Genomic DNA, 26,296 nt, shown 5'->3' on the forward strand with positions numbered 1-26,296 from the left:
GAGACTTAAGGAAAGTGCAGATTGGGAGCACACAAGAAGGGTCTACTATGGGACTCCATAGGCCCTGGCAGGACAGGGGGAACATATAGAATGGGAGTGGTGCCAGACAAAACAGAAGTGGATTTTTTATACAGATATATTATCTGATTTATGATAAACAAAAAAACAAGACTTTAGATTTTAATGCACAGGTTTTATATCTGCCTGGAGTTCATGTAAAAGGGCTTAGGGTTAATGACATTTTGCATATTATGTATTTACAACAGAGTCATTCTACTGTAGTGGTGCAACCCTTCGTGGGATGTTATTTGGTAACACAGTAGCCAAGTGGTTAGCACTTCCACCTGGCAGCAGTAGGGTCATCGGTACGAAACCCAAACATGGCACTACCTTAATGGAGCTTGCACTGTCATCCTGTGCGGGTTTCCCCTAGGAATTATGGTGTACTCCCACACTCCGAAAACATGCTGGTGTATGTATGCAAGTTAGGGACCTTAGATTATAAGATCCTTGAGGGCAGAGACTGATGTGAATGTATATTATATGTAGAAAAATCTCTGTGTGAATTCACAGCACTATACAAGTACCTGAAATAAATAAAAATACCATATTACTGTTCACATTTCTTGCATGGTGCAGTCTATGTAGGAAGTTTTAAAAACGATAGCCATTATACAGTAATAATTTGTTGCCATAGACCACTTTTTTTAATCGCTACAAAAGTTAGTGATAGGTCCAGTCTGAAGCAAACCTGTCACAAGCTTAGGACAGCAGTTGTTACCTTCATGAAAAAAAAAATAATATTTTTTAGAGGTCGACCGATATTTGGCATTTTAATTAATCAGCATTGGCCGATTGTGCTGATTAAAAAACGCTGATTATATCTTCAGTGCGACTTGCAAATGACTTCTGTAATAGAAGTCAATGCAAGTTGCCTGAAATCTTCCGTGGAGCGACTTGTTATCCTCTCTGGGCAGTCTGCCAAGAAAAGACCAAAGAGATACAATGTTTATAGTTATTAATGATCTGAACTTCTGTGTGTAGGAGTTCTCAGTTTAACCATTTAAAGACTAAATCTTTTCTGACACTTGTTGCTTACAAGTAAAAATCCTGTATTTTCTGCTAGAAAATCACTTAGAACCCCCAAAAATTATATATATTTTTTTTAGCAGAGACCCTAGGCAATAAAATAGTGGTTGTTGCAATATTTTATGCGACACGGTATTTGCGCAGAGGTCTTTCAAATGTAATTTTGTGGCGAAAATACACTAATGATTTAAAAAAAAAAAAATACGAAAACAGTAAAGTTAGCCCATTTTTTTCCCCCCAAAAGTTTTGATTACTTGTTTTTTTAATCTAAATTATACATACAAGTGAACTGATTGGAGGTTTGTTTTGTTTAATAAATGTTTAAATGTAAGAAATTTTCTGTATCACTTATTACTTAAGGCTGCTTTCACACTGGAGCGGGCAGGCGTCGATAGTAAAACGTTGGTAGTTTAAGCGGCGTTTTACCGTCAATTTAGCGACGCTATTCGGCTGCTAGTGGGGCATTTATAACCCACCTAGCAGCCTAGGAAAGGGTTAATTGCGCCAGAGAAGCTTTGCTGCCAAATCGCATTGTAGGTGCTTCGGCATCAGTCCCTATTCATTTCAATGGGTGGAAGTGGTGGAGGAATGGTATACACCACTCCAAAGATGCTGCTTGCAGGACTTTTTTTAATGTCCTGCCAGCGCATCGCCTCAGTGTGAAAGCACTCGGTCTTTCACACAGACTGAAGGGGAGTCGTTTTGCAGGCACTTTACAGGCGCTATTTTTAGCCCAAAAGCACCTGAAAAATGCCCCAGTGTGAAAGGTGTCTGTTAGATTTCATGGGGGGGGAATAAAAATAAATCGGCCTAACATATCGGCCGCCGCGATTTCTAAATATCGGCCAGAGAAAAACCCATATCAGTCGACCTCTAATATTTTATATATATAGCCAAGTAAATTAAAATTACACTAATGATTTCAAGTTCCACCTAGAGCAGATAATCTGCTATTAGACTAAATACCTGTTTTTACAGTACTGCCACTGTGTCTTACAAGTCGTACACTTGAACTTGAGACAATGGCTGCCTCCTTTTACTGTGCTGTTTAGCTTGATGACAGATTTCTTAACCTCAAAACTTCTCATAATTTTCATTCTCATTTAAAAGCTACTTCATATATTCTATTAAGGTTCTAACTTTTGTTAAATCATACAGTAAATGTACACACTAAAACTTATTGTGGGATTTTGTGTTTCCATGCCTTCTCTCACGCTTACCATTACTTTTAAACAAGACCAAATTACCTAAGTCTATTACCTTTTTATTTACTTTGTAATACATATTTCACAAATAAAAAAAAAATACAAACAAATATTTGGAGCAAACATTTATTGGTGCAGACAAAAAGGTTAAATTAAGAGTCTTGACCCGCATAAAATTTGCCGAGGAAGTCACTGGGTCGCGGAGTCTCCGTTTCATGGAAATATCGCATAATGTGGGTTCTTTGCTTCCAAACTTTTATTGTCTCTTCCAATTCCATCTTACCCTAAAATTAAACAGATAACTATTTGAAATATTGCAAAAAAAGAAAAAAAAAAAGAAAAAAAACAAACAAGAAAAAGAAATGCTTATAATATACCTTACAAAAAAAAAAAAAAATGGGCCGAGAGAAAAGTATTACCATTGGTCACAAAGGGAATGTATACATGACATTAGATGTATTCATGCACAGTAAATTAATATATAGGCTGGAAGCCATTTAACCACTTGCTTCTATCACTGAATATTTTAAGCAACTGCATAAAAAAACAAAAAACAAAAAAACAAAAAAAAAAAAACAAACAGGCTTATTAAAAGATACTAGAGTTCTGACAGCACTTAAAAAGTATAGCTAAAGCAAAACTTTTTTTCTAGTTTTGGATCGAGTAGTGATGGATTAGAATGGTTGTCAGTTTTTATTGCTGTCTGTGCCCCCGCTGGGGAGATTCACCCTCTCCTTTTGGACTGTTTGTCGTTATTGAAAGGAAATCCCAAATTGTGGGTTGTCCCCAGAAAAGTAATAGAGGGGAAATCTTCCAATGGGGAAAACACCACCACACACATTGACAAGGGTTATTACCCTCCCTTACTCAAGCCAAAATTAAAAAAATAAAAAAAAAATAAAAAAGTTTTGTCTATATTTCTACTTTAATATCATATCTAGTAATGCTTGCTGGTTTGAAGCATGTCAGATTATACTAGTTTGTAACAAGTTAGTAAGTCTGATATCTTTTTACTGAAGCAAGCTTGAGCTTTGCTAAACAAGGCGCTCTAGATGTGATTTAGCAGTGGGACTGTAACCTCTGAAGAGAGACCACTGCTTCCAGACAGAGCAACAGTCCTTTGCTGCAACATGCTGACATGCTTTTCTACTCCGGCTGTGGCTGCTTTCAGAGTCTCTGTAGACTCTTCACAACTTTGATGTACCTGGAATGTGAAGAGCAGAGTTAAACTTAAGTTTGAAGCGACTGTCATGACTGAAATATGTAGGCCTCCTAAAAATGCTAGATGCTTGGCTGTGTTTTACATCAGTATGTTTCAGTCACAGAACAAGCATTTTATAGAGCGTTAGAAAAGTGCACTTACCACTACTGTTGTCTGAGCATCTGATCCAGAACAAGTACAAAGTCAAAACATCACTTCAATAATGGCAGCCTTCATGAATTGCTCATGCCAGTATTCCATTACAAAGTAGTTAAGGGCAGATTTTATATTGCCGCAGGGAAGAGGGAGGGATCAGAGATTTATGCATCAAAGTGCGCATTCCTTAAATGTTGCTGTCCTGGAAATGGACTAGTACAGAAAGCGGACAAATGTTCTTCAAGGCTAAAGTTAGAAATAGCTTGTATATAGACTGTACAAAGTAGGCGGTGATAAAACAAATCAACCAATCAAATGTAACCACTTCAACACAGGGCATTTTCGCCTCCTTCCTGCCCAGGACAATTTTCAGCCCCAGAACCCCCCTCCCCCCCACAACCCGCCACCGCAAACAGCTTTTTTTTTTCTTTTAGTGGTATTAGATCACCTCTGCAGTTTTTATTTTTTGCACTATAAACAAAAAGAGCAACAATTTTGGGAACAAAATAAAACAAACAAAAGTCGCGTTAAGCGTATATTGATTGGTTTGTGCAAAAGTTATAGCGTCTACAACATAGGGGATATGTTTTTGCCATTTTTATTACTACTAGTAAGGGCAGCCATCTGCGATTTTTGTCAGGACTGCAATATTAGTGGCAGACATATCGGACACTTTTGACACTATTTTGGGACCATTGACATTCATACAGCGATCTCTGCTATAAATACGCACAGATTACTGTATAAATGTCACTGGCAGGGAAGGGGTTAACACTAGGGGGCGATCAAGGTGTTAAACGTGTTACCTAGGGGAGTGATTCTAACTGTGGAGGGAGGGGACTATATACTAGGACAGCGATGATGAACCTTGGCACCCCAGATGTTTTGGAACTACATTTCCCATGATGCTCCAGTACACTGCAAAGTGCATGAGCATCATGGGAAATGTAGTTCCAAAACATCTGGGGTGCCAAGGTTCACCATCACTATACTAGGAACACATGATCTGTCTCCTCTCCCCTGACAGGAGGTGGATATGTGTTTACACATACGGATCCACGTTCTTGCTCTGTGACCAGCAATTGCGGGTGCCCGACGGCCATCGCAATCACCAGGCACATGCTCCCGAGTGACGTGGCGCGCGCACCCCCTAGACCGTCGGGAAGCCGAGGACGTCATGACGCCTGCCCAGGGGGACAGAGTGTTCCTATGGCTGTCATATTACAATATGCAGGATGCAAAGTGGTTAAACAGTGTCCTTCACTGGCACTTTGCACAGCCTAATATAATGCATACTGCTTAGCTGTATACAAGTAACATCTTCTACTTCCCATGGTTCAGCTCTTCCACATCCAGTATACTTCAGGGGCACACCCAGAACAAAATATTTCACACACACCTCTTTGTATACATCAGACCTCCTTTGTTTTCTTTTGTAAATTGATAGAAAACTGGCTATAAGACCGTATTCATAGATTAGTGGTTAATTATTCTTACTCTGAATGGTGTAAGGTTGTTAGTGGTATATCCCAGGGTTCAGTGTTGAGACCGTTACTTTTTAGCATATTTATAAATGATATAGGGTCAGGGATTAAAAGTACCATTTCAGTCTTTGCAGGAGACACCAAGCTTTGCAGTGGAATAACATCCTTACATGATGTCTCTAACTTAATTTGCTAATTTTGGGCCTTGCAGAAGGGGCTGAGGGTGCAGATTCCCCCCCCCCGCCTTTGCTAAACGCTTACTGCAACTGCTCCCCTCAGCACGTTTTTCTCCATTTCTACTGTGGAGAGGGCCCACCACATACCATCCACCAGGGGGCCTCAGGGAGCACCACCCTGCACTTTCATCTTTAAGCTGCTTCACTTCTGTGATCGCAATTTGGTGATGAAGGAAGTGAGATATCAAGGCGAATTGCGTTTTGAAAATGCCAAACTCCTGATCTTTCCGGACTACTCGATGGAAACCCAGAGGCAGCGGAAATCCTATGATGCAGTGAGAGCCAGACTCCGCTCCAAGCACATCAAATACAGTATGCCCTGCGGGTGAAAGACGCAGAATCTGTCTGATTTTTCACATCCCCGAGGAGGCATCCTCCTGGAGCGACACTCTACCCCGACGAGAAGTATTACTGCTGATAACCTGTTTGCATGGGCCTCTACCGCTTACTACCTTACAGACGTGCCTATGTGCTGTCTCTTTGATCAAACCATTGATGCCGCAAGTTCCCGTTTCTCGGCACACGACACATCCCATGGCTCCCAGGGGAAAGGAGACATTGATTTCTAACACTGCCACAGCTAAGTTGAGGTCAAACTGTATACCTTCTCCAACCTTCTTCCCCCCCCCCCCCATCGCCCAGCTGAGTTCACCATGTGTGGAGGCCCATGCAGTGCTACCACTCAAGCTTGTACCCCCAGCAATTGCTGGGAGACTGCACCCACATATTTGATCTGGTCTCCAACAGAAGACTAAATGTGCATAATCTGATTGGACAGTGGATCCCATTCCGCACACGTTTCCCCACTACAGGCATGCTTTCTTTTGTTCTGCGTTGGGATCCTAAGCCTCCCCAAAGTTGGGGCTGGGGCTGGCGGGGGGTGGTTGGCTGTTTTGTTAGAATTGTTTATTTTATTGTATTGTTTTAAGCGATGTACTCATCTGTAACCTGGGATACTTGAGAAGGCAGGCTCAGTTATGTGAGGTTTTGCTCTTAGGCCCAGTGGAGATGCTTCAGCTTAGTTTTATGATGCCAGGTGCCTATGCCTGAGTGTACCATAGTATCATGGAACACCAGGGACCTGAACTCCTCTGAAGAGGTCACTGGGCTTCCAATTTCTCAATGCCTACCGCCCCCAGATCTTTATTCTACAAGAGACTCATTTAATGGGCAGTCAACTCCTGAGTCTTAGGAGGCCCAGGGTGGGACACCACTATCATTCCACTTATATCAATTATTCCAGAGGGGTCAGCATCCAAATCCACAAATCCCATACATTCAAGCTGATGGCGCTGGACCCGGGCGGCCGCTATGTTATACTGCATGCTATGGTGCTGGTGGTTTTGTATTTGCGCCAAGATTGCTTCATACACTACAATGTGGTGATTCTTGGAGATTTTAATATGGTCTCGGAACCTGGGACGGAAAGACTGTCGGCCGGGGTGGGCTCACAGAGTTGCTCGCCCGGGCTGAAGCCTCCAACTTGACTGATGTGTGGAGATGGCGCTACTTCCATCAATGAGCCTACACATGCCACTCAACCATGCATAAAACCTTCTCGCGCATTGACCTTACCTATGCTGGGGGGTACTGTCCTTTCTAGGGTTCAGGACATTTCCATACTGCCCCGTGGCATACTCCTCTTACTTTACAGCTGAACGTGTCCACCGCACTGGGGGGACAGCCTGTGGCAATTGTCCAGATTTTGGCTGTTAGACTCAAGGGTCTCTGAGCCATATAGAGCCAAGGGGTTACATTACTGGCAGGACCGTGACCACTCCATATCTTTGACCACATCTTGGGAGGCGTTCAAGGCCTTCTCCAGGAGGCAGCCTGCAGTCACATATACGTAGGATCTGCAGGAATTTGAGGGAGGACTTATTGAAGCCTGAGGAAAGGTTAGCTGCACTTGAGGTAGAATATTCCACATCTGCAGCTCCCAGAGTATACTCTGAATTTCAGGCAGCACTGAGGGATGTCGTCCTGTTCTGAACGTCTGCCACCAAAACCACATTTCTGCATCAATCCCAATGAATATTTGAACATGGGGAGAACTCGGGTAGTATGTTGGCATGGCTAGCTAGGGAGAGCTCCTCACCCGTGACCATATCCACTATACGTGACTCTGATGGGTCGCTGCGGACTGATCCTACTTCCATTAATGCCCGATTTGCATCATTCTACCAGGAGCAGTACAGCTCTCGCATTATACGCGCAGATGAGGAGCTAACAGCACACCCTGGCTGAGATAAAGCTGCCTTGTTTAACATCTACCTTCAGAGATGCACTAGATGGCGCTATTACACTGGAGGAGCTTCAACGAGCAGTAGCCCCTCTACAAAATGGGAAAACTCCAGGTCCATCCAGTAGCCTTGCTGAAATTTTTAAAACATATGGAAGAACTGCTCCCCACATTCAAGCTTGTGGTCCAGGCGACCATGGGAGAGCGTCTTCCCCCGATCATGGCCGAGGCAATCATTGTGGTCCTTCTCAAACCTGGTAAAACCCCGGAGCAGTGTTCCTCGTACCGACCAATATCTCTCCTAAATGTGGATGCCAAATTGCTAGCCAAGTTCTTGGCTGGATGACTGAACACTGATCAATGCACTGGTGCATGCAGATCAATACGGATTTATGCCAGGTAAGGGAATCGATATCAACATCCGACGTCTTCTTACACATTAATCCAGAGCGGACAGGGACAGCCCGGAGGTCATGGCCTCCCTAGATGCCGAAAAAGCCTTTGACTCGGAGTTGTGCTACCTCTGGGCCGTCCTACGTAAATGCAGATTTGACCCCGGGTTCATTAAAATGGGTTCAGATGCTCAATTACAGCCCTTCGGCCCTGTATACGCTCCAATAACTCACTATAATCCCCTTTCCTCCTGACCAGAGCCACTAGACGGGGTGCTCACTCTCCCCTGGCCTGTGTGCATCAGCCATGGAACCTCTGGCGGCCCGCATTAGGTCTGCTCCCTCGGTCGAATGAATTTGGGTGGGGGTGGTCACTGACAAAATATCCCTATACGCAGATGATACCCTTCTACTCCTCAAGGATATTTCCTCCCTCCCACCAGCACTCCATATCGTCAATATGTCTGGCTCCTTCATGGGCATTAAGGTCAAATAGAGAAAATCACTCCTCTTCTCGCTGCATGCGTTGGGTCAACACCCACCAACAGGTACCCCCTTAAACTGGACATCTGAGTTTAAATATCTGGGGGTGATAAGAGCTCCTCTGTCCTCCTATTATGAGCTGAACCTCATGCCACTACTTAAAACCTTTTTCACAGAAATGCATGGCCTGGAGATCTGCCTCTTACGCCAGTGGGTAGAGTGAACCTGGTTAAGATGGTATACCTGTCTAATTTCCTCTACTTCTTCTGTAACTCCCCACTAATACCCCCAGCCTCATTTTTTGCAAAACTAAAGGGTATTACAGTATCCTTTGTATGGAATGGAAGGCCCCCACGTTTTATTTCCACCTTGCAACACCCCTTTACCCAAGGGGGCCTCTCACTACCCGACTTTCAGGCTTATTCCTGGTCGGTGGTCCTGGTAAGAGTCAGATGGTGGTTTTATCAACCCAAGGATAACCCAGCAGAAACCCTGAAAGAGGCCATTATGGGGTCATACTCATCCCTTAGTAACCTGGTATTTAGAGGACCGAGATCTCATCCCAGTATTACAGACCTGATGTGCACAACAATGTGGCACAGGGTTAAGACTCGTTCCAGCTCCCCCGAGACATTCTCCCCCCCCATCCCCTATGGGGCAACACAACTCTTCCGCATATGAACAAAGTTCCCGACCCACAGGTATGGGCAGGGAAGGGGATAGTGAACCTCAAACAAATTATCTTCCGGCGGTAAGCTGCTATTGTTCCCCGACCTCAGGGAAGCATACCTGTTGCCGCGGTGGATGCTGTCCTACTACTATCAACTCCGCCACGCATATAGGAAGCAGTACCCACCTTCTCTAACCCGAGAATCAGACTGTGGAGGGACTGCTCATTGCCAATACTATAGGTAAACCATTATCTTCCCTATACTTCAGTTTGTCTATAACTCCCACAAAAAATAAAAAATAAAAAATTGGAAAAAAAAAACATTAGACAAATGGAGGATGGACATCTCTGACCTGACTGAGGAGGAATAAGACGCCTGTATATCCACCTTTGTAACTAATATGATCTCAGCCAGGGACTGCTTTATGCAGGTTAAGATCCTCCACAGAGCCTATTTCACCCCTAAAAGACTAACACTTATGAATCCTGGGGCTCCAGTGCCCTGTCCCAGATGTGATCTGCAGGCTGCCTCCTTCCACGTGGTTTGGTCCTGCCTACGCCTCAAGGCGTATTGTGCGGAGATCCCGGATAGTCTGACAATGGGCTCTGACCCCAGGTTGATGCTGCTTAATATCTTTGACAATGTTCGGTGCAGACACACCAGGTTGTTCTTAAGCTATGCCACCTTCTATGCATGCAGGGAGATATTTCTACACTGAAGGATGCTACTCCTCCCACAGTGTCCTCCTGGTGTTCCGTTTAAACTCGGTCCTACCACTGTATAGAATTACCTATATCAATCGGAACTACCAAGGCAAATTTGATAAAATATGGTCAGGATGGATAAACAACTGGGGCTCAGAGATCATGAATGATGATCAAGGCCTTGATCACCTTGAAACCAAGCCGTAAGTCTTAGTTTTGCCAGATCTTGATGGAAGAGAGGGCCCTGCTGGAGGAGATCTTCTCTTAGGTGGAGATGCCAGAACGGTCTTTGTTGCATCTGCAGAAGGGCCGAGAATTATGTTCTTTTGGGCCAAAAGGGGGTGATCAGAATTACCCCTGCTTCTTCTCTCAACTGAAACGGGGGAAAGGCATAGCATAGGTGCAAATTCCATCCGTGAGCTAAAGCATCCACTCCCAACGACCTCTTGTGCATGTTCAGGGAGAAGAAAAGAGGGACCTGGCCATTTTCCCAAGTGGCAAAGAGATCTACCTCTGGCTGACCCCATCTCTCCACGATCAGTCTGAAGACCTCCGGATTCAACTGCCACTCTGCCTCTAGGACCTGGTTCCTGCTGAGGAAGTCTGCTTTTTCGTATAAGGACCCTTTTAGGTGGATCGCTGACAAGGATTGAGTAAACTGCTCTGCTCAGCCCAGCCCCGGATACTTCTTGCTAGACCCTGAAGTGCCCTGCTTCTGGTTCCTCCCTGTCTGTTCAAATATGCCACCGCTGTGGCATTGCCCGACAGGATCTGGACGTGTTTCTACTGCACAACATCTGAGAAGGCCAACATTGCTCTCTCTACTGCCTTCAGCTCCCTCCAATTTGAGGACCTCTCTGCCTCTTCCACTGACCATGTGCCCTGGACCCACCAACCCCAGGCACTGGCATCGGTTGTCAGCCGCACCTGGACCGTGAAGGACCACAACAGGCCTTCCGAAAGCACCCCTTGGGCTCTCCACCACCACAGACCTCTTCTTACCGAGGTGGGAATCCTTACCAGATCGTCTAGAGAACTCAGTTGACGATTCCAGACCCTTAGTAGGAAGGCCTGAAGTGATGTCTTGCCCATTGGACTGCCGGAATAGAGGAAGTCAGAGTCTCCAGAACCGACATGACCCTCCTGATGGATCGGGGCTGATTGCATTGTAGATGGGCTACCCCCGGTACCAGCTTCTCCTTTTCTTCAGGCAGGAAGATCTTTTGGTCTATGGAGTTGATGCAAAACCCCAGGAATGTCACTTCCTGAGCAGGCACCAAATTTGATTTCTGAAGGTTTATGATCCAACCCAACTGCCTTAGGTGGACGCAAGCTCTGTCGAGGTCCCTCTGCAACCTCTCCCTGGTCTGGTCAAAAAACAACAAATCGTCCAGATAGGGAATCTCAGTGAAGGGAAGCCAATGCTTCTGCCATAATTTTGGTAAATACCCTCAGGGACGATGACAGACCGAAAGGGAGGGCTTTGAGCTGAAGGTGAAAGATCTTGCTCGCTTCCTTTAGTGCCAACCTCAAGTATCTCTGAGATCCATTTCAAATCGGGACATGGAGATATGCATTCTGTAAACCTATGGATGCCATATAGCATCGCGGGTTCAGGAGGTTTCATACAGAAAAAATAGAATCCATCCGAAACCTCTCGTACCTCACTGACCTGTTTAGACCCCTGAGGTTCAAAATGAGACGAAACTTTCCCGAAGGTTTCCTGACCAGGAACACATGAGAGTAAAATCCCTGGCCTAGTTCCTCTGCTGGGACCTGTCAAACAACCCCCTGAAACATCAGGTCCTGAATTAAGGACTTCATAGCAAGGGCCTTGACCGGGTCTCTGGGAACATTGGTGACCAGGAATCTTTGAGGGGGGACACTCTGTAAACTCTATTTTGTAACCCTGGGAAACCATCCTCAAAATAAACTGGTTCTGAGTAATGGCCTCCCAATGAGGGAGAAAACCCTGAAGTCTCCCCCTACCCTGACTAGAGAGTCTTTGCGGCTTGGTGGCGGACGCAGGAGGATTGAGGAGGGCTCCTCAACCACATGTAATAAATGTGGCTGTAGCACAGTCCTGCTGGATTTTAATAGTTAAAGAAAGCATTCAAGAGGTGACATATCACATCTGAGCTGCCTGTCATAAGCAACGGAGGCACAGCAAAACAGACAGACAATGGCAGGATGAACAGGTGGAAAAACAAAAACAAAAAAAACAACGAATGCAGCCACCGTATCTAGGGACCGGTAAACTGTAATATATTACATTTTTTATTTTGGATTTAGATATGCTTTAACCACTTGCCGCCCGCTATATATAGCAGAATGATGGCGGCAAAGTGGTTTCAATATCCTGACTGGGCGTCATGACCAGTGGGGGCGCACATCGCAGCGATTGGTGGTGTGGCGTATCAGTCTGACACACCGCAACACCGATCTAGATAAAGTGATCAGCCATGCCCAATCACGGCTGATCACAGTGTAACTAGGAAGAGTCGTTGATCGGCTTTTCCTCACTTGTGTCTGTCAGACGCAAGTAGAGGAGAGCAGATCGGCTTCTCCTCTGACTGATTATCAGCATAGTCGCTGAAAGGTTATGTTAAGCATCCATCTCGTTTCTGTCAGCCATCTTAATATTCACAAACTTCCATTTTACAATATGTACAGTTTGAACACCCCTTTAACTTCTCAGATAACTGTCTCAACATGAGATTCTTCTAACTCATTTGTTCTCACACACTTATCTAAAACTTTCACACATTTTCTTAGCATTCCTTTAGCTACTGAAGAAATCATGTACTGTCTCTTATCTTTTTCTCATATTAATTTAGCTAGCTTAGAACAAAGAACAATAGCGTTTTGTCTTGACCAGTTGTAATCGTCTTGATGTCTACTGCGCATGTCTTATTCTGTGTGACGCGAAATTTACTATATCAATCACTTTGCAATAACTCAATACAATTAGTTCTCCAAGGACACCATGGTGTGTGTGTGGTTTTATTTGTCCTTTGAGAATTGATTCCAGAGCGCTCTGAATTTATACAATACATTGGATCTAAGGTCTGAGAGGTTGAAGGGACCACCCTAGACACAGGATTAACCCTTTCAGTCGCTCCAGTCGATGCCCACTCTGGATCACCAGGGATGCTACTAGGCACTAGGAACACCAGAGCTGTCACCACCAGGGATGCCAATCGTGCCCATAATGGATACCAATCAGTGCCCACAATGGGCATCACTGATTAGCAGGCATTGTTTGGCACAGATTGGCATCCATCCGTACCATCATTTACAGTACATCCGTACCGCCTATGTGTACCCATCAGTGCCGCCTTATCAGTGCAGCCCCATCAGTGAAGGAGAAAACTTACTTAAAATTACAAAGTTTTGTAACAAACAAAAATATAACTTTAAAAAAAAAAGTTTTTTGTTTTTTTTAATTGTCAAGCAGAAAATAAAAATCTCAGAGGTGATTAAATACCACAAAAATAAATCTCTATTTGTGGGAACAAAATTATAAAAATTTAGTTTGGGTACAGTGTTGTATGACCGCACAATTGTCCTTCAAAGTGCGACAGCGCTGAAAGCTGAAAATTGGTCTGGGCAGGAATGTGTATAAGTGCCCGGTATTGAAGTGGTTACAGCTAAACTCCAGCTATTACTGCGATAGCCACGATCTTCTGGATCCTGCCAAATTTCTTTGCAACTAGCTGCCTCACTGAACACTGACCCTTCTCTCTTTTCAATAGCATCAACCTCACATCTCAATTCACAACACAGAGGCAGATGAAGTGTCCTAAAGAACAATTTTTATGGAGCTAAATTGAGGAAGGTAGTATTCTCAGAACTACTACCGGTATTTCAAGCCACACCAGAAAGGCAGAGGGAGAGTGGGAAAGTAAACAAGTGGCCGAGGAGCTGGTGTAGTAAAGAGAGGTTTGGGTTCCTGGAGAACAAAATGGGAGAAAGAGATACTGTTGTATGAGGAGGATTTCGATTTTGTGGGAATTTCAGAGACTTGGTTAGACAGCTCATGATTGGCTGGCAACCATTCAAGGGTATTCCCCTTTATCGCAGGGATAGGGAGGGTAAAAAGGGGGTGGGGGGTATGCCTGTATATCAAGAATAATGTACAAGTGAATGTGAGAGGACATCACTAGGGGAGCTAGGGAGGAGTTGGAATCCTTATGGGTAGAGCTCCAAACCGATGAACCTAAGGGGAAAGTAATACTGGGAGTATGCTATAGGCCCCCTAACCGGAGTAAGGAGGGGGAGACAGACCTCCTAACACAAATTGGATTAGCGGCAAGGATGGGAGATTTTATTATCTAGACATAGACTGGGCGGAAGGAACCGCACATTCGTCTAAGGCTCGCTGGTTCCTAAATGTCTTGCAGGACAATTTCATGGGTCAGATGGTAGATGCACAAACTAGAAACAAAGCATTACTAGACCTACTGATTACAAACAACACAAACTTAATCACGCATGTGGAAATACAGGGCAATTTAGGAAACAGCGATCAAAGGTCAATTTGCTTCAGTATAAATCACACAAATAGGAAACATAAGGGGAATACAAAGACACTGAATTTCAAAAGAGTCAACTTCCTTAAACTACGAACCTTGCTAGAAGATATAAATTGGGATAAAATCTTAGGAACAAAGAACACGGAGGAGAGATGGGTTTGCTTTAAGAGCATATAAAATAATTGTATTAGCCAATGCATCCCATCGGGAAATACATTTAAAAGAGCGAACAGAAAGTCCTGGGTGGTTTAACTCCAATGTAAAAATCGCATATAAAAGCAAAGGAGAAGGCCTTCAAAAAAATACAAGGTTGAGGGATCATCTTCAACATGCAGACTTTACAAAGAATGCAACAAGAAATGTAAGGGTGCAATTAGAGTGGCTAAGAACACGAAAAGACACAGTGGAGGAGAGCAAAAAAAAAAGAAAAATTATTTAAGTATATAAAACAGTCCATATTGGCCCCATAAAGAATGAGGAAGGGAATCTGGTTACAAAGGATGGGGAGATGGTGATGATATTGAATGCATTCTTCTCCTCAGTCTGAACAAGGGAGTTGGGGGGGGGATTCGGTAACCGAAATTGCAGGGTTTGTCCTCATGACACATCACAGTAAGCACCCTCATGGCTAACAGAGGACAGAATTAGAAATAGACTTGAAAAACTTAAACATTAATAAGTCACCGGGACCAGATGGCTTGCACTGAGGGTCCTTAGAAACTCAGTCAAGTAATTAAACAATAAATAAATAATAAATAAATGGGGAGTACTCAGAATGGTCAGGGGTGGAAAGTGGGGTCCCCCAGGGTTCTGTCCTGGGGCCAATCCTATTTAATTTATTCATAAATGACCTGGAGGATCGGGTGAACAGCTCAATCTCTGTATTTGCGAACGATACCAAGCTAAGCAGGGCAATAACTTCTCAGCAGGATGTAGAAACTTTGCAAGTAGATTTGAACAAATTAATGGGGTGGAAACTACATGGCAAATGAGGTTTAATGTGGAAAAAATGTAAAATAATGCATTTGGGTGGCAAAAATATAAATGCAATCTATGCACTGGGGGGGGAGAACCTCTGGGGAATCTAGGATGGAAAGGGGGTCCTAGTAGATGATAGGCTCAGCAATGGCATGCATTGCCAAGCTGCTTCTAACAAAGCAAATAGAATATTGGCATACATTAAAAATGGGATTAACTCAAAAGATAGAGCACCTGGAGTATGCTGTCCAGTTCTGGGCACCAGTATTTAGGAAGGATGTACTGGAAATGAAGCGAGTACAGAGAAGGGCAACAAAGCTAATAAACGGTCTGGAGGATATTAGTTATGAAGAAAGGTTACGAGCACTGAACTTATTCTCTCTGGAGAAGAGACGCTTGAAAGGGGATAGGATTTAAATTTACAAATACCGTTACTGGTCACCCCACAATAGGGATAAAAAAAATTTCAGCGGAAGGGAGTTTAATAAGACATGGGGCCACTCATTAAAATGAGAAGAAAAGAGGTTTAACCTTAAACTGCATTGAGGGTTCTTTACTGTAAGAGCAGCAAGGATGTGGAATTCCCTTCCACAGGCGGTGGCTTCAGAAGGGAGCACTGGTATTTTCAAGAAACTATTAGATAAGCAACTGAACGACCTCAACATACAGGGATATACAATGTGATACTGACATAAAATCACACACATAGGTTGGACTTGATGGACTTGTGTCTTTTTTCAAGAGTTACATTCCCAAGATCCACAGGTAGAGGGGTGCAGACTGCCAAAATGCCCATCCAGAGCCATGCACACTGCTACACCCTTTCCAGCAAACTAATACAATTAAAAACAGGGATTTTTAGTTCACACATATTGCAATACATGTTTAAGCTGGCAAACTACATCAAAGTAATCCCTCGTACGGTCAGTCCTACACTGCTCTGCCACTGCAAATGCTAAGGTGGAAACCATGCCAATATGGGGCATACAGACACAAGCTGGGGGAGAGCTACTAGGTTCAAGTCTGTTTTTCATTGCTCTGTCATTACATAGTTTGCTGGAAAGGGTGTATTGCAGTGTGCAGAGGGTCCATCTAGAATTTATTAATTGTAGGGTAGACACTTTATTTACTACCACTAGACATGGCTATTTTGCCACTACTAGCGTGCTCTTATAACAATGTAAAAGTGATATTTATTGACTCCTGTGCAACGCCAACTCAAAGTTTACCACTCAGGTTATTACAGTAAAGTTAGGCCAATTTTTTTGTATAATGTGAAAGATGAGGCTACTCCGTGAGAATCGTGATCTTTATTCTAAGCAAAAAAAAAAGTGATTCTCATTTTAGCCAGACTTGCGCAGCTCTAGCAGAAAGTATAAAAAGCAGAAACACCTTAAGCTTTAGAATACAATCAGGAGTATAAAAAGAAAATAAGTGTTTACCTTGATTACAAGTAAATCAATCACTCTTGGGTCTGTGACATGGGCATTCTTCTGAAATAGCTCTCTCACCTTGTCCCGTCCTTGCTTCACACTGATGTCCAGCTGATAAACATGGACTGGAAAAGTAAATTAAAAGAGTTACATATAGAAGTGCTTAAATGCAATGTTCCACAGGCAAAAGTGAGGAATAAACAAAGATGACATGCAAGTCCCGGTTCACACTTATGCATGGTGCGATGTCGCATGTGATTCGCACAGCACTGCAAATGACATGCAATGTCTATCCAATGCGATTTAAACCATACAGCTAGTATGGCCGATATCGCATCACATTCCGACCAAACTCGCACAGGACCCTTTTTTTGGTCCGCACCAGAATTGGATTGCATGGGTGTTCACATCCATGCGATCTGATTCATGTCTTAACTGTCAGTTCGCAGTGCGATATGCAAGTTGAAATGGGGGTGTCATTAACAATGTACTGACATTCCCCACCAGTTCGCTTATGGCAGTGCGATGTGGTTTTGCAGGGTTCACACATTGCACAAGTGTGAACCGAGCCCAAAACTGCATAGTAAACCTTTGCTCTCTGGACAATCTTTCCTTATTACAATACGCCACCTGTAAACAAAAAGCCCCCCTCCAAAAGCGGTGGCGATGTGACAGTTTGTTTCCCTGCAAAACATAATTTAAAAAAAAATGGCAAATCCCTTAGTGAAAATCAGCACCCATTACACAAAAATGTTTACACACATTTAACCCTTTGATTGCCCCAGATGTTAACCCCTTCCCAGCCAGTGTATTTTATTAGCAGCGATAACTGTATTAGTGCCACCGGGGATGTCAGTGGCAGTTATGCAGCTCCCACTATCAGTTTTAGATTTACTGCCATCCTGCTATAAGTCGCTGATCGCCGCCATTACTAAAAGTGTATCATTTTTAATATATTTCCCTTACCAAAGATAAGTAGCAGAATACATTTTAGCCTAAGTGTACAAAGAAATTAAGATCTTTTTAAGATCAGGCTTTGGAAGTCTTCTGTTTGTTAGAAACTGTAATATGGATTTTACAATGCAACATGGTGCAGATTTTCTACAGTGTACAACCATGTGGTTGTTTCTGTGTGACACTGTGCATGGTATGGCACATGCCCAGCTGAGGGAGCTACATGTGAGAAATGAGTTTAAGGCTCTGTTTCCACTAGTGTGCCTTGTCATGCGACTGTGTCCAAAAGTCTGAGCCCATTCATTTCAATGGCAAGCGTTCCCATATATGCGACTTTGAAAAGGTGCCTGCACTACTTTGATGCGACTTTTGGCACAACTTTGATCCAGAGTGTAAAGTTTAATCAAAGCTGCACTCAAAGTCGCACTCTAAATCTCACAGCTTTGGAGTGCGATGTTGATGCAACTTTACCCTCACTGGATAAAAGTCGCATTAAAGCATTGCAGGTACCTTTTCAAAGTTGCTGATTTTCAAAGTCCCATAGATGGGAACGGGTGCCATTGAAATCATTGGTCATGCAACTTTGTGTCCAAAGTTGCATGATGAGTCATATTAGTGGAAACAGAGCCTTAAGCCTCGTACACACGGTACGATTGTTGGCGAACCGAGCGTCCTATTCTTGTGAAAAGGGCGTGTGTCGGGACCTTGTCTTGCATACTAAATGGTACACAATTGCCATCCAACAAACACAAATGTAGTGATGTACTACGGGGAATTTCTGCTCGTGAGCGCCACCCTTTGGGCCCCTTCTGCTAATTTCATGTTTGGTGAGCATTGATTCCGAACATTCGTGTTTGTACTTTCGACTTGTGTGACGGATTTGTGTAACGACCATACGAAAATCTGATGTCAAACTGTTGTCTGCGAAAAATTTCCTAGCCTGTCAGCCAACATTTGTTGGCCGAAAGTTGGACAACAAGTGTCAAAAGGAGCGTACTAAAGGTAGGATTTTAGGACAACAGTCTGTCAGACAATCCCCTGCCAACAATTGTACCATGTGTACGAGGCTTTAGTCTACGTTTCCACTATTTTAAAGCGGTAGTAAACCTGTAGATGTTTTTTTTTTTTTTTTTTTTTTTTTTTTTACTACCTGCAAAGCAAAAGGCATAATGAGCACCGCATACTAGCTCATTATGAAATACTTACCTTAGAACGAGGCCCCGACATCTGGCCCGATCCACGCCGAAGGAGCTGACATGCTCCCTCGGCGTTTCTTCCGCGGCTCCGGCGCTGTGAGTGGACGGAGCCGCGATATCGTCACTCCCGCGCATGCGCGTGGGACATTTCATCCCGGCCGGTCGGCCACTGCCGGATTTTCAGCCGAGAATCCCCTTGTGAGCATGCGCCGCTGCAGTCAGCGGCGCATACCGAGGGGAATATCTCCTAAACCGTACAGGTTTAGGAGATATTTTTTTTACCTACAGGTAAGCCTTATTATAGGCTTTCCTGTAGCTAAAAGTAAAAAAAAAAAAAAAGAAAAGAAGAGCATACAACCACTTTAAAGTGCAACTTTGATGTGACTTTACAGTCTCTGGATCAAAAGTCACATCAAAGCATTGCATGTACCTTTTCAAAGTCGCTGATTTTCAAAGTCGCATAGATGGGAATGGGTGCCATTAAAATCAATGGACTGTGACTTATCATGCAACTTTGGACATAGTCGCATAAGTCACATTTCCAATATAGTTTCCACTATGACAATTCATACTAGTGGAAATGGAGCCTTAGTCTACGTCTTTTAATCTTTTATATTTTACCAACAAATTGTGAATAATATTGTGTGCGCGCACTAAGCCCCAGTTCACTCTGCCGCCACTCGTCAAGGCGACTTGAGAGTTCTAAGTTGCACCCCATTAATGGCAATGGAACCATCCTAATCGGTGCGACTCAAGTTGCAGTGACTTAGGCCGCGTACACACGGGCGGATTGTCTGCCCAACTAAGTTCGTCAGACAATCCGACAGACAGTCCATTCAACTTTTGAATGAACGGACTTGACCACACACGATGAACAGACAGTCCGCTGAAAGCTTGCGCGATGACGTATACAGCACGTACGTCGGGACTAGAAATACGACGTCCAATACACTGCAATGCAACCTTCGGCTGTGTAAATCCTTTCTGAGCATGCGCCATACTTAGTCCGTCCAACTTGCCTACACACGAGCGGACTGTCCGCTGAAACCAAGTTTGGACGGACAAAATTACGGAAATTCCGAAAGACTAAGTCCGTCAGACTGTCCGCTGAAAAAGTCCGCTGAAGCCCACACACGAGCGGATTGTCCGCTGAAACACGGTTCAGCGGACTAAGTTGGGCAGACAATCCGCCCGTGTGTACGCGGCCTTAGAAAAACGTTCCTACTTTGAGGCGACTTAGTCACAACTTGCATTGACTTCTGTTAACCACTTAAAGACCAGGCCTCTTTTTCAGACCCGGTGTTTACAAGTTAAAAACATGTTTTTTTTTGCTATAAAATTACTTAGAACCCCCAAACATTATACTTATTTTTTTCTAACACCCTAGAGAATAAAATGGCAGTCATTGCAATACTTTGCATGTTTTGAGTTACAGAGGAGGCCTAGGGCTAGAATTCTTGCTCTCACTCTAACAATCATGGCAATACCTCACATGTGTGGTTTGATCATCGTTTTCATATGTGGACGCTACTCACGTATGCGTTCGCTTCTGCACGCGAGCTCGTAGGGACAGGGCGCTTTTAAAAAAAAATGTGGGATTTTGAAGAGACGCGGCAGTCTATGTGTTATACAGGTATTTTCACCCCCCCTTTCAAAGGTGCCAAATGAGACACCAGAGGGGGGGAGGGTTCCGAAAAGCCTCTGCTTTAAGTCATGTTATGGGCAAAATATGAATAATTACTGTAGAAGGGAACTAGTTCATTAGAAAAACACGAGTATAAACGATTCCCGGCGTGCAGGCAGCTACAGATATAGTATGTAGGCAGCAAGGCGCAGGGCAAGGAGTCATAGTGCACAGGGCGAAAAGTCACGGCGCACAGGGCGATAACGATGAGGCACAGGGTTATGAGGCATAGGACGATAATTCACAGCGCACAGGGCGATAAGTAACAGTGCATAGGGAGATACGTCATAGGGCGATAAGTCACAGCTCATAGGTCGAAAAGTTAAAGCACATAGGGCAATAAGTCAATGGGCGATAAGGCATAGTGCACGGGGCGATAAGTCAATGGGCATAGGGCGATGAGGCATGGGGCGACAAGTCACAGGGCATGGGGCGATGAGGCATGGGGCGATGAGGCATGGGGCATAGGGAGATACGTCATACGGCGAGAAGCCACAGAGCGATAAGTCACAGGGAATAACTCATAGCGCATAGGGCAAAAAGTAACAGGGCAAAAAGTCACGGCGCATAGGGCGATAACGATGAGGCATAGGGCGACAAGTCACAGCGCGTAGGGCGACAAGTCACAGCGCGTAGGGCGACAAGTCACAGCGCGTAGGGCGACAAGTCACAGCGCATAGGGCGATGAGACATAGGGCGACAAGTCACAGCGCATAGGGCGATGAGACATAGGGCGACAAGTCACAGCGCATAGGGCGATGAGACATAGGGCGACAAGTCACAGCGCATAGGGCGATGAGACATAGGGCGACAAGTCACAGCGCATAGGGCGATGAGACATAGGGCGACAAGTCACAGCGCATAGGGCGACAAGTCACAGCGCATAGGGCGACAAGTCACAGCGCATAGGGCGACAAGTCACAGCGCATAGGGCGACAAGTCACAGCGCATAGGGCGACAAGTCACAGCGCATAGGGAGATATATCATAGGGCGACAAGTCACAGCGCATAGGGCGACAAGTCACGCCGCATAGGGCGACAAGTCACGCCGCATAGGGCGACAAGTCACGCCGCATAGGGCGACAAGTCACGCCGCATAGGGCGACAAGTCACGCCGCATAGGGCGATGCGACATAGGGCGACAAGTCACAGCGCATAGGGCGATGAGACATAGGGCGACAAGTCACAGCGCATAGGGCGACAAGTCACAGCGCATAGGGCGACAAGTCACAGCGCATAGGGCGACAAGTCACAGCGCATAGGGCGACAAGTCACAGCGCATAGGGCGACAAGTCACAGCGCATAGGGCGATGAGACATAGGGCGACAAGTCACAGCGCATAGGGCGACAAGTCACAGCGCATAGGGCGATGCGACATAGGGCGACAAGTCACAGCGCATAGGGCGATGAGACATAGGGCGACAAGTCACAGCGCATAGGGCGACAAGTCACAGCGCATAGGGCGACAAGTCACAGCGCATAGGGCGACAAGTCACAGCGCATAGGGCGATGAGACATAGGGCGACAAGTCACAGCGCATAGGGCGATGAGACATAGGGCGACAAGTCACAGCGCATAGGGCGACAAGTCACAGCGCATAGGGCGACAAGTCACAGCGCATAGGGCGACAAGTCACAGCGCATAGGGCGATGAGACTTAGGGCGACAAGTCACAGCGCATAGGGCGATGAGACATAGGGCAACAAGTCACAGCGCATAGGGCGATGAGACATAGGGCAACAAGTCACAGCGCATAGGGCGATGAGACATAGGGCAACAAGTCACGGCGCATAGGGCGACAAGTCACGGCGCATAGGGCGACAAGTCACGGCGCATAGGGCGACAAGTCACGGCGCATAGGGCGACAAGTCACGGCGCATAGGGCGACAAGTCACAGCGCATAGGGCGACAAGTCACAGCGCATAGGGCGACAAGTCACAGCGCATAGGGCGACAAGTCACAGCGCGCCGCATAGGCAAGTGACAAGTCACAGCGCATAGGGCGATGAGACATAGGGCAACAAGTCACGGCGCATAGGGCGACAAGTCACAGCGCATAGGGCGACAAGTCACGCCGCATAGGGCGACAAGTCACGCCGCATAGGGCGACAAGTCATAGGGCGACAAGTCACGCCGCATAGGGCGACAAGTCACGCCGCATAGGGCGATAAGTCACAGCGCGCCGCATAGGGCGATAAGTCACAGCGCGCCGCATAGGGCGATAAGTCACAGCGCGCCGCATAGGGCGATAAGTCATAGGGCGACAAGTCACGCCGCATAGGGCGACAAGTCACAACGCGCCGCATAGGGCGACAAGTCACGCCGCATAGGGCGACAAGTCATAGGGCGACAAGTCACAGCGCGCCGCATAGGGCGACAAGTCACAGCGCGCCGCATAGGGCGACAAGTCATAGGGCGACAAGTCACGGCGCATAGGGCGACAAGTCACGGCGCATAGGGCGACAAGTCACGCCGCATGGGGCGACAAGTCACGCCGCATGGGGCGACAAGTCACGCCGCATAGGGCGACAAGTCACGCCGCATAGGGCGATAAGTCACGCCGCAAGTTACAGCGCGTCGCATAGGGCGACAAGTCACGTCGCATAGGGCGATAAATCATAGGTCGACAAGTCACGCCGCATAGGGCGACAAGTCACGCCGCATAGGGCGACAAGTCACGCCGCATAGGGCGACAAGTCACGCCGCATAGGGCGACAAGTCACGCCGCATAGGGCGATAAGTCACGCCGCAAGTTACAGCGCGTCGCATAGGGCGATAAGTCACGCCGCATAGGGCGATAAGTCACGCCGCATAGGGCGATAAGTCACGCCGCATAGGGCGATAAATCATAGGTCGACAAGTCACGCCGCATAGGGCGACAAGTCACGCCGCATAGGGCGATAAGTCATAGGGCGACAAGTCACGCCGCATAGGGCGACAAGTCACGCCGCATAGGGCGATAAGTCACAGCGCGCCGCATAGGGCGATAAGTCACATCGCGCCGCATAGGGCGATAAGTCACAGCGCGCCGCATAGGGCGATAAGTCACAGCGCGCCGCATAGGGCGATAAGTCACGCCGCATAGGGCGATAAGTCACGCCGCATAGGGCGATAAGTCACGCCGCATAGGGCGATAAATCATAGGTCGACAAGTCACGCCGCATAGGGCGACAAGTCACGCCGCATAGGGCGACAAGTCATAGGGCGACAAGTCACGCCGCATAGGGCGACAAGTCACGCCGCATAGGGCGACAAGTCACGCCGCATAGGGCGATAAGTCACAGCGCGCCGCATAGGGCGATAAGTCACAGCGCGCCGCATAGGGCGATAAGTCACAGCGCGCCGCATAGGGCGATAAGTCACAGCGCGCCGCATAGGGCGATAAGTCATAGGGCGACAAGTCACGCCGCATAGGGCGACAAGTCACAACGCGCCGCATAGGGCGACAAGTCACGCCGCATAGGGCGACAAGTCATAGGGCGACAAGTCACAGCGCGCCGCATAGGGCGACAAGTCACAGCGCGCCGCATAGGGCGACAAGTCATAGGGCGACAAGTCACGGCGCATAGGGCGACAAGTCACGGCGCATAGGGCGACAAGTCACGCCGCATGGGGCGACAAGTCACGCCGCATAGGGCGACAAGTCACGCCGCATAGGGCGATAAGTCACGCCGCAAGTTACAGCGCGTCGCATAGGGCGACAAGTCACGTCGCATAGGGCGATAAATCATAGGTCGACAAGTCACGCCGCATAGGGCGACAAGTCACGCCGCATAGGGCGATAAGTCACGCCGCAAGTTACAGCGCGTCGCATAGGGCGATAAGTCACGCCGCATAGGGCGATAAGTCACGCCGCATAGGGCGATAAGTCACGCCGCATAGGGCGATAAATCATAGGTCGACAAGTCACGCCGCATAGGGCGACAAGTCACGCCGCATAGGGCGATAAGTCATAGGGCGACAAGTCACGCCGCATAGGGCGACAAGTCACGCCGCATAGGGCGATAAGTCACAGCGCGCCGCATAGGGCGATAAGTCACAGCGTGCCGCATAGGGCGATAAGTCACAGCGCGCCGCATAGGGCGATAAGTCACAGCGCGCCGCATAGGGCGATAAGTCACAGCGCGCCGCATAGGGCGATAAGTCACGCCGCATAGGGCGATAAGTCACGCCGCATAGGGCGATAAATCATAGGTCGACAAGTCACGCCGCATAGGGCGACAAGTCACGCCGCATAGGGCGACAAGTCATAGGGCGACAAGTCACGCCGCATAGGGCGACAAGTCACGCCGCATAGGGCGACAAGTCACGCCGCATAGGGCGATAAGTCACAGCGCGACGCATAGGGCGATAAGTCACAGCGCGCCGCATAGGGCGATAAGTCACAGCGCGCCGCATAGGGCGATAAGTCACAGCGCGCCGCATAGGGCGATAAGTCATAGGGCGACAAGTCACGCCGCATAGGGCGACAAGTCACAACGCGCCGCATAGGGCGACAAGTCACGCCGCATAGGGCGACAAGTCATAGGGCGACAAGTCACAGCGCGCCGCATAGGGCGACAAGTCACAGCGCGCCGCATAGGGCGACAAGTCATAGGGCGACAAGTCACGGCGCATAGGGCGACAAGTCACGGCGCATAGGGCGACAAGTCACGCCGCATGGGGCGACAAGTCACGCCGCATAGGGCGACAAGTCACGCCGCATAGGGCGATAAGTCACGCCGCAAGTTACAGCGCGTCGCATAGGGCGACAAGTCACGTCGCATAGGGCGATAAATCATAGGTCGACAAGTCACGCCGCATAGGGCGACAAGTCACGCCGCATAGGGCGACAAGTCACGCCGCATAGGGCGATAAGTCACGCCGCAAGTTACAGCGCGTCGCATAGGGCGATAAGTCACGCCGCATAGGGCGATAAGTCACGCCGCATAGGGCGATAAGTCACGCCGCATAGGGCGATAAATCATAGGTCGACAAGTCACGCCGCATAGGGCGACAAGTCACGCCGCATAGGGCGATAAGTCATAGGGCGACAAGTCACGCCGCATAGGGCGACAAGTCACAGCGCATAGGGCGACAAGTCACAGCGCATAGGGCGACAAGTCACAGCGCGCCGCATAGGGCGACAAGTCACGCCGCATAGGGCGACAAGTCACGCCGCATAGGGCGACAAGTCACGCCGCATAGGGCGACAAGTCACGCCGCATAGGGCGACAAGTCACGCCGCATAGGGCGACAAGTTACAGCCGCATAGGGCGATAAGTCACGCCGCATAGGGCGATAAGTCATAGGCGACAAGTCACGCCGCATAGGGCGATAAGTCATAGGGCGACAAGTCACAGTGCGCCGCATAGGGCGATAAGTCGGCACACAGGACGATATGTCCCCCTCCAGGTAGGGGAAGAGTTCTCACAAGGTGACCGTCCAGCAAGGTCGGAGGGAACAGAAGAGCTCTTCTCTCCTGCCAGGCTCACCTGTATTGGGCACCTCCCGGTAGAAGGCTCGGTACAGCTCCCGCACCCTCCGTTTGGCTTCTCCAAGGTCTCTGCTGAGAATTGGCTTTACGGCCCCGACTGTTCTCGTAAGGGCAGCTTTACCAGAAGCTGCCATCTTCCCTCAGCCGAACAGCACAGCGCATGTGCAGCGTCACCGAAC

General features: G+C 47.0%; 1 protein-coding gene across 1 annotated transcript; it reads right to left on the bottom strand.

Moving 5' to 3' along the window:
- Nucleotides 1-2,406: 2,406 nt before the first annotated feature.
- Nucleotides 2,407-26,296, bottom strand: NDUFA6 (NADH:ubiquinone oxidoreductase subunit A6). Its single transcript, XM_077452639.1, has 3 exons — nt 26,116-26,296; nt 16,819-16,934; nt 2,407-2,578 (listed from the first exon to the last, which is right to left on the bottom strand). The coding sequence occupies exons 1-3, from the start codon at nt 26,249-26,251 to the stop codon at nt 2,447-2,449; spliced, it is 384 nt and encodes a 127-aa protein (XP_077308765.1). The 5' UTR covers nt 26,252-26,296; the 3' UTR covers nt 2,407-2,446.

The sequence above is a fragment of the Lithobates pipiens genome, unplaced genomic scaffold (genome assembly GCF_037356315.1).
Source record: "Lithobates pipiens isolate NorthernLeopardFrog02 unplaced genomic scaffold, aLitPip1_a1.2 Scaffold_23, whole genome shotgun sequence".
NCBI lineage: Eukaryota > Metazoa > Chordata > Amphibia > Anura > Ranidae > Lithobates > Lithobates pipiens.